A 15,351-nucleotide genomic window follows, 5' to 3' on the forward strand; every position below is an offset into this window, starting at 1 on the left:
GCACAATTAAACAAACGATGACAGAAGAAAATTAAGACGATAATTTAAAAAACAAGACATCAAAGATATCCATCCCTATCTCGACATTGAATTAATTCCCGCGAACGGAAATACACACAATTCTCGTCAAAAGGAAGATTTCCTGCGCATCGACTCAAGGTAAAGATTGGCAGAGAATTTGTTCAAAGACCGATTTTTAACGTCGATGGCGACATATCGTCGTATCAGGACGACAGGCGCAGAAGCCACCCCTCCGGTTGGATCCGGTATTAATGCAAAGGAAGCCCTTACCTTCCCTGGCTCGCAATCACCGACATAAATAAATCGACCTACCCCCCCGTCTATTTCTCTCCCCGACGGCCCAGAATCCCCGTACTCGATCAGGCATCGAAATACGTCCGCATAAAAAGGGAGAGGGAGGGACGCGATCGAGAAGGACCGATTGTTCCACTCGTGCAGATCGGATCTGTTGTTAAGCCACGCTTACTCTTCTGCCAATCCCGCGGACGATCTATAATCAGAAAGACGTTCGCCATTTATTCGAGGAGATTTTTATCGCTGATACAACGATACTCAATATGCCGAATCGAATTATTAACGATCGAGAATCGAGGTGAGGAATTTTGACGACTTTTCTTTTCTTTTTTTCTTTTTTTTTTTTTTTTTTTTTTTAATAATCGGTGTATTGGGAATGAATGAATTTTATGATTTATGTCTGAGTGTTTTATATCGTTTAAGTAAAAGAATATATGGTGGATGTAAGGGAAATATTTAGATCTTTGAGAGGGATGTCTTTTCTATTAGAATTAGAAATTTTTATTGGATTTTTCAAAATCAATGGAATTTAGATATTGTGAAAAAGTGGAGGAAGGAAAAGATAAGAGACAAGATTGATATCTTGTTGTTTTCTTCATAAGGATTTAAATTATTTGATTCCCTCCACTTCTTTTCATTTAATTATTCCAAAAATTTCAATCTTTTTGAATATCAATCATATAAATTCTTCATATCTCTCTTTACAAGAATAATTTAAAATTCTCACGATAATCTGAATAGATTCTGGGAATTCGATTTGAACGAAGGAAAAAAACGAGTCAAATCAAATTTCATTCTACAGTTTATCTCATTTGAAGCAAAAATAGGGACGTTAAAGGAATGAAAATACTGTTGTCTTTTAAGTGAAAACGAAAGCTCTTCCAAAATCGTTTGAATCGACTTTGCGCAAGCGGCAATAATTCATCGAAGGGAGCAGGGCCAAAGTAACTAGCATAAATTTTTGTCCAATGGCGCTCCAACCTGAGAGCTGGCAAGTTGCACAGGCATCGTTCACGATGAACAGCGTCTTCGTCGTTAGTCTACGAGCCATTAAGTAAATTATGCAAGCTTTGGAGTCGTTCGACCGTTCGAAGCGTAAACTTTAACCATCCCTGGGTGAATCGGGGCCGATCAAATTGTTTTTCGCCTCTTTCTTGTAAAGAATCTTGCACCCTTTCCATCTTTTATTACTCTGCTTCGAGGAAAGCGTATCGTATATATATATATATATATTGATAGAAGGAAAAGGATAAAAGGGAAATAAAAAGAAATTCTTTTCATTTTTAATTCTTTTTTATTTTTAATTTTTACAATTACTTTACAATAACAATCATTGTACATAAGTAATCTTACAAGTAACTTTTAATTTCAATCTTGCCTTTAATCACGTTTCCCGATTTCTTAACAAATATCCCTCGATAGAATCCTCTCCTCCCTTAATTTCCATTTCCACTTTGGTCAGTGCACGTTGCACCCTCCGGATTATCTCGACTTGTCGTCGCAAGAGGGTCGTTACCGTGCAACCTCGCGACTTAACTCCCGCCAATTAATCTCCCCGCGCTAATTATTTAGCCGGTTAGCAGGAGTTCCATGCGGCCGAATATAGTTCCGTTATCAGATGTAGAAGGGAGGGAGTGGGAGGGAGGATGGGAGGCCTCGTTCGAGAGGGATCGCGAATAAGTCGGCGCGGAAGGAGGAAGGGATGGGGAGGAAGTTACAAGGGAGGATGGAAGCGGCGAGGGGAAAGAGGGGAGAGGAGGGAGCGCGCGGTTGAGGTTCACTCGTGCTCAGGAGGATACACGAGGGGGAGGGGAGGGGGGTTGAGGCTCGCGCAAGAGTAAATTGATTAGAATTAAAGGGTTGGCTGGCAGGTGCTGCTGTGTGCCGGGTTACTACGGACCATAAGAGAGAGAGGTCGGCCGCGAGAGGGTGAGAGGGACCGTGGAGAGAACATAGAGCAGAGATACGAGGGAGGAAAGGGAGCGAGAGTACAACGGTGACCACAGCCTCGACGCTGATTGGTCGAGTCAAGTTTGTGGCAAGATGGCTGGCTGGTACTGGTGGTGCTGCTGCTGCTTCCCTCTCTCTCTCTCTCTATCTATCTATCTATGTCTCCGTCTCGCTCTCTAACCCTCTCCCACACCCACACTCCCAACGTACTAGCGGCAGCCCGTACTCCAGTTTCTTCTCCAGTTCACCTCAACCTCCTGCATGCGCCTCGTCCTCAGGCTCCTTCTCTCTCTCTCTGTTTTTCTCTCTCCTCCTCCTAGCTTTCCCTTCTACGGCGGTCTCTAAGATGCTTTATCTATGTGCCAAATAGATGTATGTACGTGTACACGCCTGTTCGAAACAATGCCGAGCGTGCAACCACCCACCCTAGCGCTACCACCCTTTCTGCGAGCGCACACACCGTCCTCCCTCTGCCTCTTACCTTCCACACGATCCCCACACCCCCTGGCCCCTGTCCTTCTCCTTGCCCTATCATCCCTTGCGTGCTCTCTCGCCTCAACCCTTACCACCCACATCCTCCTCCTCCTCCTCCTCCTCTACCCAACCACCCCTGTCGACATCGTCACCATTTCTGCCAACGTTCTCCGGCCACTCCCGACCCTACCCCTCTTCTATCCACCGCTTTCGTGTCCCTCGTCATCGTCATCTTCGTTCCTGTGTGTTCCTTTCTCTTCTCCTCCCTCTCCCTCTTCGATTCTCTCAATTCTCCGTTAGCGTCGCGTCCTATTTCCATCCGCCCGATGTTGTTCGGCCCCCCCAACCACCCCGCGAATGCGAGAATACCGAGAGCCGGCCTCAAAGAGAATGCGATAATACGAAGAACTTCGACTAATGAGTTAATAGTTGGTGTCTCGCGTTATACCGTCACACCACGGGGGTACTTTATTTCCACGTCGCCCCGAGCAACCAGATATAACGCGGGGGCGGTTGCGCATAGGTGGATTTGGCTCTTATTGCGCGTACATTAAATTTAAATCGAAGGATGATATGATATCGAATATTTTTCTTGTAAATTATTTTACATTTAGAAATTAGAAGATATGTGAAAAATAAATACTTTTGCGTGGTGTGTATAGTATATGTAGTTAATATATAGAGAAGTAAGTGAAGATAGGAGAAAATCGTGTCGGAGAATTTTCACTTTCGCTTTCGAGGGTGTCGGTCACCTTTTTGCCACGACGTTAATTGACCTCCCACGCTCCACCAGCTCGTTGAATTTTATCTCCGTTGTCGGGAAATTCGTTTCAGCAGTGGTAAGGGTAGTTGATATTAAAATCGAGGTAAGGAAGCTGGCGGGGATTACCCGTTATCGAATCGACGATGAGCGTGTTTTATTGGGAAATGGGGATGATTTAACAAAGACTCTGGCGTGTCGCGATTAAACTTGTAAGATTCGATTGATTTTGCGTGCTCGTTTCCCATTTTGAGTTTCGTGGATTTCTTCAAATTTGTATCAATTTCTTTCCTTTGTCGAAAGAATTTGTAAAACGAATCGTATATCGGTATGAATTTGATGCACGATATATTTGAATCGAAAATGAATAAATTGTCGGTGAAATGGATATCCGTTTAATTATTAGTTTCTAAAATTAATTTTAATTCGATGTTGAAATAATGCGATATTTATCCCAATTTTTTTTTCAACGATCAAATTTGTGGTTAATCATAACTATTAATCGTTTAATTGAAAATATTCATTGCCAATTAACGTCAATCATTTAATATTGATTAAAATCTGATCGTTAAAATCCTATTAACGATTTAAGCTGATTGATACTAAATCTCGAATATCAATCGTTAATTATTATTAAATTATTCTAAGCTAATTAAATCATTAATTAAACAGCTATTTCAATCTTAAACTATGATCATTTCATATGATAAAAATTGAATTATTCACAATACACATTACGAACAAATATACGCATTAACATCGAGTAGAAATTGATTAAAACACAATATAAAATGATTATACAATTATATTTCATCCTTTTTATTTCTTAGACCACTCGTCGAAATCCAAATATTTATCTTTCTCTATCCATTTCGAAATCTATTGTTCCTAAGATATTCAAGATTATTCCGCAAACGAGTTAATCCATGGCAGATCGTCATCGAGCCCTCGTAAACCAATCCCATCCCCCTCCAAGGGGGAAAGAGAGGGGGGAAAGAAGAGAGGGAGGGAGGGAGGTGGGGTCGTTCTTGAATTTACATTTCTAACCGCGGCTAAGAAACGGCGCGTTATGGAGATTGCGAAGGTAAACGGCGCGATATCAGCATATCAAACGGCCTCTTTGAGCTCTCTCTCCGGCCCTCTCTCTCTCGGAGGGCGAGCGTGTCGGCGACAGCCGCGGGGCGCTTTTTAAAACGCGCGGCCCGCAGAAAAATCCCGGGGTTTTTCGAGTGTGTGCGCACACCCGTGCAGTGCCGATTCGTCGCCGAGCCCAGCCGCAGCCAGGGATGAAAAGGAGCCGAGCCGCCAGCGCGAGAAAAGTGCAACCAATAATTTTATTTTCCGCGATAAAGCACGGCCTCTCTCCTCGGCGAGCGTTCCGGAGTGGCACGCCGGCGAAAAGGGGTGGAGGGCCGCGTATCTTTAGTAAGTAAACAGAGCGCCTTATGAATTTTAAGCAGCGCGACGAGGAAAGTACGACCTGCTTCTTCTTCTTCCTCCTCCTCTTCTTCTTCTTCTTCTTTTTCCTCTTATTTGACCTTCTTTCTTTATTTTACATTTTCCTTGTCGTTCCGCTCGTATTCTCGTTCACCTCTGTCATCCACCTCATCGCTTCCTCCCCTTTGAGGCGTAATTCGATGAAAAAGTAGACACGTAAAAGTTGTTGCGAAAGTTTACAATTTGATCGAGAAATGAGAATATGTTTTTCTTCGATCGTTGATCGAATGATGTGTGTATTAATTAGTTTTTGAAGATTTAATCAATGTAATCAATGATACATATATAAAGAAAGATGAAAGAGTTTTACAAGATTTGATGAAAAAACTAAAACGATTTGTTCTGTTGAAGTTAAATTATTTAATTGATACCAAGATCAAGAAATTTTATTATCTTTATTTTAAATAATTTACAAATTAATACATTGAGTTTAACTAATACGTTGAAAATTCTTGTATTTTTCAGATGCGCTGTCTAAGGTCGAGTCTTCCACTTTCGGTTCTCGAGCAGCACAACACATTTAGTCCATCACGAAGCATGTAGACCGTGTGCAAACGATTAACAAGGTTGGAGAGAACCCTATCCCCCTTTGAGGCGGACGCAAAGTTTACTTTAGAGGGGTGAAACGAAACGCGCGCGAAAAAATTCTGCGAAGAGGTCAGTCTTCAGCAAACGGAACGAGAGGTTCACCTGGGCTAAAGATGGCGGATATCGTTTTTCATTTTTATGACGATGTCTTTGAACGAGATACCTTAGACATTTTAGAGATGCTCAATATAGTTTCGATCGATTTTATGAATCGTAGGAATTTTAAAAATATTAAAAATTCGTAGATTCTTTAAGAACTTATTTATTTACATTTACATCAAAATGCTAAATTGAGCATTCGTTATTTATTTATCGAATTTTATCATTAAAAAGTATAAATAATAATTTTTCTCTGATAATTCAAAAATTACGAAAGATTACTGTTCGAATATGCATCATCAACAAATTAACAAACTTCTCCCAACAATCATAACTTCTTTCATCAAAGAGTCAAATTCGAATTGCAATAAAATCAATCATTCATCAATCATAAAATTAAATCATCAATCTCCAAAATCCACCCTCCTGAAACTCGCTCGATCCTTCTAAAAATAAAAACCATCCCGCAAGAAAGTGGAAAGCCATTGTAACGCGGCAAATATCGAATATCGCTCAACTCGAGCCGAGTTTTCCGGGAAAACGCGTCGAGTTTCCTCGCTTCGGATTTTCCGTCAGAGTGGGCGGTCATGCGGCGTTGTTTTGATATTGATCTCCGGATACAACACCGTCTAAGCATTCTAATGGCAAGGGACGGGGATTCTGCGCGCTGCATGGCGCACGTGTTTCTAATGATTTTAGTGGTACCGAGGTCTACCTACCGGCGATATATAGTTATAGTCGGCTACGAACACGTATTACATCCACTCCGCCGGGGCATCGTGTAATATGTCGGAATTGCGGAAAGGGGTAACGCGGCCTGGAAGCCGGAGAGAGCCCGCGAGGATGGTCTTGCGGGATTCTTAATGGCGAAAGGCCTCCGAGGTAACACTACGGCTATTAAACGCAGACCTCGCTACTCTGTCTACCTTCTCTCTCTCTCTCTCTCTCTTACTTCCTAGCTATAGCTAGCTCTTTCTCTTTTCGCTTGCGACAAACGTATAAGATGGTTTTCCGCTCCACGTCCACTGGAATGTCGTGTCATTCGATGATGGGATGTTTTTTCGATGGATGATAAGACATGGAATATGATAATTTTTGTGGAAATATCGGGAGGATTTAAGGTATGTAATAAATAAAAAATAACATTATTTTTGTAACATTGTATTTATTGTAGTATTATATATACATTTATGTTACATTTATTTAGGTATTAATTATATACATTACATTATATATTTATTTGGTATTATATAAATTAAATGGTATAGAAAAATAAAAGAATATGTACAAATACTTACTTTGTAAAGAAGGAAGTTCTTATGATAAATAATTCACTTTTGTGAATCTGTATTTATTGCTCATGTAAAAAGAATTTGATTACTATATTTGATATTTTCAATACCAATATACACTTATTGCAATTTACTTAGTTATTTTTCCTCGAATACATTTTTCAAAAATCTTTGAAAAATAAATAGGAATAAAAAGCATTAATATTCATTTCTCCTCCAATTTTAGAATTAATTCTCGCAGGAGAGGGGGGTAAAAATAACAATGTAACGAACTTTCTTCGCGCAATCGTAACAATTAATTTCATCCCACCAAATCTACCCCTAATCGCAATTAAACGAAGAAAAGAAAAAACGGAATAAAAAATAAGGAAAGATACGAAGCGAGTGGTGGTAGACCACCGAGGCAAGGATAAGTAACGAAAATGCAAAGCCCGGATCAACCGCGCTCATCCCCTTTGGCGTCGGCGTTTGACGCGACCGCTGAAATTTTTACTTCGTTCGATTTGGTCTTTCGGGGATTCCCCGCCCTCTGATTGGTGGACTCTGGCCACGCCCTGCACATAAGGGTGGCTTGCTCGCCGGAGCACTATCAACCCTTATATATGCCCGATGTGAGTACACTTATGTGTACGGTCGCATATATGTAGCCGGTGCAGATTTCGCGCGTACATATATGCGCGCACACACACACACACGGGCCGGGGTACATAGGCGTAGGAAACCGTGTGTACGCCGGGTGGGGCTCTCGCAGGACTGGGAGGCAGCCGACGGTGAACACTCGATACGACACGGTCGATCGAACCAGTCGTAATTTTAGTTAAAACTGTTATATCTAAAAATAACGGTGATATTGTTTTCTTTTTTCTTCTTCTTCTTCTTCTTTTTCTTTTTCGCGCAACTCTCACGGGACTTGAGAGCCTTGAGGGATACACTTAACATCAAGTGCGTGAAGTTTGGATAGGTTTTTTTTTTTTTAATTGGATAATTTTTATGCGTTAAGAAGATATATATTTGTATATTATTTTTTGATATTTAAAATCTAGATGAAAGTTTGGTATAGATATTTCACAAAGTTTAAAAAATTAATCAATATTTTCTTGTTTTCGTGAATAAAAAATATAGAAAAATAGGATAATTTGAATGTTATTTAGAAAAAAAGAAACAGGAAAAGGAGTGGGGATTTTAGAGTTCAACGATACCGCGATAATTTAATAACGAATGAAGGTCTATTTGAAATCTGATTAGCCTCACAAACGTCGACATTATTGCTCGTAATTAGTCGGTATTGAATAACGTAATCGGAATAAAAGGGGTGGATTCGTAAGTAACGGCGGAAATTGTACGATGTTTCAAGTATGACTTCGCATTAGCGGCCTGGTACACGGAAAGGGAATTTACGTAATCTCGCAGAGTTGGATTGTTTTGCGCTACGAATTGAATAGAATAAGATGTCACTTCACCGGGAAGAGAATATTTTCATGCTGGGAATATTTTATACGAAATTTATGCCTCAGAGGGATAGACAGAGACGAGAGAAGGAACTTACGATGTCTACGTATAGATATTACTCTTTTACAACGGGACGAAGTAGAATAAGATGTCACCTCAAATTGTCTCGAGTGACTAAAATAGCTTTACGTTACAAACCTTAAAAGCAACGACAAAGAAGGAAGGGGAGAACGTGCGAAATACACGCGGGAAACGGCGTTATACTAAATTCACCTCTTTCGAAATGATATGTATTTCAGAATTAATTGCGTGCAAGTGCGAGCATCTTTCATGATGTATCGCAGTAACCCTGCTATTCACCTTCCTTTGAATTATTCTTACTTAATTATCTCGACAACCCATCGTATTCTTAAAGGGGAATTTTATTTGATGTCATATACGAACACGAATCTCTATTTATACTTTTTACTTTCTTTAATAAATTATCAATTTTGGATTTTTATATTAAATTTTGTATTTTCAAGTTAAAGAGATTTAAAAAGAGTTTGTTTTTATTTGAAATAATGTAATGTTTAAATAATATCTATATGAAAATATATAAAAAGTGTTTGAAATATAATAAAGGAAAATTGAATAATATTCTCTTTAATATCGTAAAATAATAGAAGATAGTATAAGAACGATTGATGTTTTAGCGCTCCGTTTTTAAAGTTGAATTTCGCGGTAATCGAAATTTCGATATTCAATGTAAACTTTTCGATTCAATATTTCGATAGTGCGGGAATATGTTCGAAGTAGTTCTTCTTATATGCGAAGCGAGCGGTGCGGCGCTCGCGTCAGTACCGTGAACGCTTCAAAACAAAATCGTGTTCGGTAGAAAGTTTCTTCATTTGTGATTGAAATGATCGAGGAACACGACGAGCACGAAACAATATGCGACTCAGTGGTAAGTATTACGATGTACTGGTCATGATCATGTTAATAATTTTTTGTTGGGAAGCCGATGATTGCGAATATGTATATCTTATAAGATTCTAACCTTACTTTCAGAATTCGCTGGTGGAAGGCTGCCGTTTACCAGTTAGAATGCATGGAACGGATGATTGGCGTAAGTAAAGTGTTCATTTTTGATCAATTAATCCATATTTAAGGAATTTGTGATTTTTTTCTCGAAATCACGTATATGTTTTTATATGACAAAACCATTTAATAAATGTGTTATTGAATCGCATATTTCATAAACATACTAATATTTTTATTCATTAATATGGTTACAATCATATTCTATAAATCAGAAATGTATTTAATGAATTTATTGATATTCATTATCCATACATTTTGTTTAGTTCAACTTTTAGGTTATGTTTAGGTATCTTGGATGATAATAGTTTGTATGACATGCTGTCTTCTATTGTTTCTTGGGAGTCTATTATGATTCCACTTATTTAATAAAAAGGTGTAATAATAAAGGTTTATCAAAAATTTCCTTTTGTCATCCACAGCTCTTGCTGAAATCATCAGTGTTAAAGAAGTACATGGTGTCAAGTGTTATTATGTTCACTATGTAGATTGTAAGTATAACGCGAATTAAGAAGAGAGGTGTTACATATATGTACATAAACAACCGTTTAACTAAATGTACAATATTTTAGTCAATAAACGATTAGATGAATGGGTTACGGAAGATTGTTTGGACACTCGAAAAGTCCAATACCCTCGTCGAGATGGAACCACACCAGGAACTGGTGCAGCAACGCCAAAAAAACAAGTACCCAGTAGACCACCTAGCCCTAGTAGCCTTTGTAATGAACCAGTCAATGGTTCTGCAGTTTTGCAAGCTGCATTACAAAAGAAAATGTCTAGAAAGAGAAAGGCCACATTTATAGAAAACGATGATTCTCAGGATGGTCCACCGCAAACACCTGGTCCAAGGCCAACTGGTTCATTAGTGGCGCATCATCATGATGATATAGTTACTAGAATGAAAAATGTTGAATTGATAGAATTGGGTCGGCATAGAATAAGACCTTGGTATTTCAGTCCATATCCGCAAGAAATGGTACATTTACCATGTATATACATTTGTGAATTCTGTTTGAAATATAGAAAAAGTCGAAAATGTTTAGAGCGACATTTAGCAAAGTGTAATTTAAGACATCCACCTGGCAATGAAATATATAGAAAAGGGTCAATATCTTTTTTTGAAATTGACGGTAGAAAAAACAAAAATTACGCACAAAATCTATGTCTACTAGCAAAATTATTTTTGGATCATAAAACGCTATATTATGACACAGATCCATTTTTATTTTATATAATGACAAATTTTGATAGTAGAGGGTACCATATAGTTGGTTACTTCTCGAAGGAGAAAGAATCGTCTGAAGATCACAATGTAGCTTGTATTCTTACACTGCCACCGTATCAAAGAAGGGGTTATGGAAAATTATTAATAGAATTTTCATATGAATTATCCAAATTCGAAGGTAAAACAGGTTCACCTGAGAAACCATTGTCGGATTTGGGATTATTATCTTATAGAAGTTATTGGGCTCATACTATATTGGACATTCTATTGAATGTAAAGCCATTAGTAGAAAATGAAAAACCACAGATCACGATAAGTGAGATATGCGAGCTGACATCGATTAAGAAAGAAGACGTGATATCGACGCTTCAAAATTTGAATCTTATTAATTACTACAAAGGACAATATATTGTGACATTGAATAGGTAATTGGCTAGTCTATGCGTCATTAAGGGAAACGAGTCGTGCAGACATTTAGCTTCTTTCCATACCGAGGATTTCTTCCACTACTTCACTGACAAAACATGTTTATTCACAGGGAGATTATCGAGCAACACACAGCCGCAATGGAAAAGAGGCAAATCAGAATAGATCCTAAGTGTCTTCATTGGACACCAAAAGACTGGAGTGTTAGGGCAAAATGGTGAAGTGGCATTCAAAATTGACAATAAGACTATGCTAATTTGTCTTAAAGTTGTTTTCAGGATTCCTGGAAGTGTGACTAATTGTACGTAAACTGTACATATAAATACATCGACCATTCGGTCTGCGTTTTTTAAATAAGACTGTATAAGGCTTTGCACGCGACGCCAATGGTCAAAGACGACGAAAATGAAAAAAAAAAAAAAAAAAAAAAGTGATAAACATTTTCACGAAAGCACTATGTACCTCGGTTACACAGCGCATCGATGAATCACACAGTTAGCGATATTTGACGTGATAAGAAAGAAGTATTTCTGTTAAATATATAATAACTGGCTTGCGTCTAGAGTCAGGAGCAATGTTTTAATATGGTGACTAGACTTTTTTAAAAAGTTCGCATACGTTCTTGCGATTAAACGATTTGTACAGGAAATATAAATCGGTCTTGTAGAATTGTAAATAAATCTGATTTTATAACGTGCGCCTCATTCTCTGCAAAATACAAATGCGATCTAGTTTTAAAACACGTAATATAATAGTATATCGAAGCTTCAAGCGGTGAAGCTTGCGCATAAAAATTCGTATATGTCCTTTTTTGAAATAAATAAGCAAAACTGATTAGTACAACGCAGAAGTTGTATGCACGCAAGTATTCGCACAATTGTGCACACACCTTAAAAAACACGTATTAGATATTCCAATTTACGTGTGCACGTATCATATAGACGGATGGTAATCGAGAAATAATCGTTTAGAAAATAAAAATAAAAAATAAAAAAAAAAAATGAAAGGAAAAAATAAATTGAAGAAAAGGAAAAAAAAAAGACAAAGTATAGAAAGGAAGAAGGAGATATGTTTAGAGTAATCGGATTCACTCAATCTCATCATATTCGACAAAGTATGAGCTTTTTATTTGGCATTGTACTATCAATGGCTGTGTTTGAACAACTTCAAAAACACTCGAGCATAAATCATCCGTCTGAATCCGATTCAAGATTGTTCTACCAAAAAGAAGAGTTACCTATGAACTGCGAAATAAAAAGTATTTTTCTCTGAAAAAAATGTGTATTTTTGATAGCGTTGAATTGATATCATTAGATCCAGACAGAACGAGCTGGAGGAGAAAGAAAAGATAGAAAGAAATGAATAGAAACAGAAAGAATCTTCCAATTTGTTCTTTTTTATAAATATTTTCATTTCAATTTTTCTCATATTTCCACTTCCACAATACAATTAATACACAATCGTTGTTCAGCAAGAAGGTGTAAATAAGAAAACACTCCTCGTACAATTTTTAAATACAGCATCTTTCATGTATATATATATGTGTATATATATATATATATTTATATATATAATTTTTTTATATTCAACAGTAACATCACAGTAGCTTCATTACAATAAATTTTCTTTTTTTTTTTTTTTTTTTTTTTTTTTTTTTTTTTTTTTTTTTTTTTTTTTTTTTTTTTTTTTTTTTTTTTGTCATAATTTCATCTGTCTTTGTTGTATTCGTTCCACCACGTTAACGTGACTCACGGCGAGTCCCGAATGTTCGCTAATTTTTACAAAAAGTTTCCTAGTAGATTCTTCGCGCGTCAGCAGCGGGGGAGGACAATGTGACAGAGGAATCTGTCGTGTATACGATATGCACGTATTTACCATACGTATACGACCAGAGGAATATTACAAACTTAGGATCGCAAATATTATTCGGATCCTCATCGTTCATATATATTCTCCGAGACAAAAAAAAAAAAAAAAAAAAAAAATCATCGCACATCTGATTTTTCTTCACGAGAATATGAAATAACTGTATAAATAAGCATGAGTTCAGCGATATACGACGTATTTCAAGAAAAATGCAGGAGGACAGGAATCCGAATGATATTGCTGACATAACACGAAGCACTGTGTCATATAGTTGGAGAGATAGCGAACAAACGAAAAAACGTTCACGGCGATTGTGATAGACGAATATAATATATCGAATTGTCGAAGCGATCAGAACCTCTTACGATGATCGTATTGAAATACCAACCTCTCGGTTTCCTATAGGTATATTTAATATCTTATCTGAACGATAAAACGCATAATACCGATCATAAAACGCATTATATGAAACTTCTTCTTTTTTTCTTTTTTAACCTCTTGTTTCTTTTTCTTCACACTCATAAAACACACACATATACATGTATATAATTTATATATGTAATATATTACACGCATACATTAAACACATGCATACCGAATCATTATCAGTGTCTGTTGATTGTATTCGTGTTCCGCAGACACAACGAGAGTATCCGGGTACTTGAGAAACACTTGATGAACATTAGGCGAGGGACTCGGATACACCGAGAACGCTATTTTTACTGGACCTGTAAAATTGTGAGTATTACAAAAAAAAAAAAAAAAGAAAGAAAAGAAAAGAAAAAAATTTGAACGATACGCAAAACTTATGTAATGTATTTGGAATATTTAAATAAAGAATTGAGAAATCTAAATGGGTGAGTTTATATTTTTTTTTAATGTTTCCTCGATTAAATTAATTTTTATTTAATAATAACTTTTATTTTGTGATATCTCGAAGTAGAAATTTTGAAATTATTAGATTAATTATATATATGTATTTATAAAATAATGAGATAATAAATGATTGTATTAAATTTAAAAATAAATGTTTTCTAGCTCTTTTGGAAATTTCTGCGTGTACTCAAGCACTCAGTTAATCTTCATTCGATTCAGCGTGCATACTCCGGACCAGTGATATCATATATAGATGTAGAAATTGGCGGATAGATTTATAACAACAATAACAACAACAACAATGACAATGAAGATCCGAAGTCGACGAAAGTTGTCGGCAAAAGTGAACAGCGAGTTTCTTTTTAACAGTGAATAGCGTTAGAACGATGACAATGAGAATATTGTTAGATGGCGGGATGTATTTAACCCTTTTGTACTTTTTAAAACTTACAATAATTGTCGAAAATTTTTACTTATACATTAAAAAGTATATGTATTAAAAAAAAAAAGACATACATAAAACTATTGATTAACTAATCGAATAATAAAATGATAATCCTGTGCTATCCAAAATTTAATTATCTATAATATTTCAAATATTATTTCTTCTTTTACTTATTTATCATAAATAATAGACGTGTTTTTATTTTTCATATAAATTTCACATACAATTCTCTGAAAAATAATGAAATATTGATGAAGTTTATAAAATCTTTTTCTATTTTTAGAAAATAGTAAAGTTATTAAAACGTATCAATTAAATATAAAAATGCGCTAGTAAAAAAATTCTTTAAAAAATATCTTCATTTTTTTTTTAAAAAATAGCAAAGACGATGAAAAATTGATCAACTAATTTATCTTCAAAAATCTTCAAATATCTTTAAACTCTTTCCGTTCCTCAAAATATCATAAAATTGATATGTATAATATTTAAAAACAGTCTTGCATCATCGAAATCTAGGATTTCGATACAATTTCCGAGCGAGATGCTTTCTCCAAGTACAAAAGGGTTAAAATACCACCGTGCTGCGGTATGCAGCCCTCGTTACGATATTTCTCGCATAAGGATACGATTCGATAAGCGTTGTATCGTTATAAACACAACCCTCTTGCACGTCCATCACGCATTTCGTGATCGAATTCCGAACTTAAGAATTGGAATTCAAAACGCGACGTATTCGATACTCGCCGCAATCATCCGGATCGTGGTATCTTCGTCACGATAATTCTCGTCTTCCTGTGTTGCATTAGTTGTGCATGTGTGTACGTGTTGAAGTGTGCGCGCGTGTGTATGTGTGTACCTCATATATGTATATTATATATTTATATACGAATATATATATATATATATGTATAGTTTCATTCATACATCTGTCTATTCTCTTTTTTGTTTCTCTAATTCTTTCTCTTTTTTCCTCATATCTTTGTTTCATTCATCTTTTATCTTCTTT

General features: G+C 36.6%; 1 protein-coding gene and 1 long non-coding RNA gene across 3 annotated transcripts in view; both read left to right on the forward strand.

Moving 5' to 3' along the window:
- Positions 1–5,839, forward strand: part of LOC100578841 — a 62,240-nt gene extending 56,401 nt beyond the window's left edge. The window contains exon 4 of the long non-coding RNA XR_003305481.1: positions 5,462–5,839. This is a non-coding gene — a long non-coding RNA (uncharacterized LOC100578841). The remainder of the gene's footprint in view (positions 1–5,461) is intronic.
- A 3,405-nt stretch (positions 5,840–9,244) lies between these two features.
- On the forward strand, positions 9,245–13,811 carry LOC413101 (histone acetyltransferase Tip60). 2 transcript variants are annotated; one of them, XR_003305533.1, is made up of 6 exons: positions 9,245–9,370; positions 9,475–9,532; positions 9,927–9,995; positions 10,077–11,157; positions 11,271–13,429; positions 13,663–13,811. XR_003305533.1 is itself a non-coding variant. In XM_396552.7 (5 exons), the coding sequence occupies exons 1-5, from the start codon at positions 9,326–9,328 to the stop codon at positions 11,377–11,379; spliced, it is 1,362 nt and encodes a 453-aa protein (XP_396552.3). In that variant the 5' UTR covers positions 9,245–9,325; the 3' UTR covers positions 11,380–13,811. The 2 variants fall into 2 exon arrangements, 1 of the variants encoding a protein (XP_396552.3); XM_396552.7 differs by having other exon boundaries at positions 11,271–13,811.
- The last annotated feature ends 1,540 nt before the right edge of the window (positions 13,812–15,351 follow it).

This window comes from Apis mellifera, linkage group LG10 (assembly GCF_003254395.2).
Source record: "Apis mellifera strain DH4 linkage group LG10, Amel_HAv3.1, whole genome shotgun sequence".
NCBI lineage: Eukaryota > Metazoa > Arthropoda > Insecta > Hymenoptera > Apidae > Apis > Apis mellifera.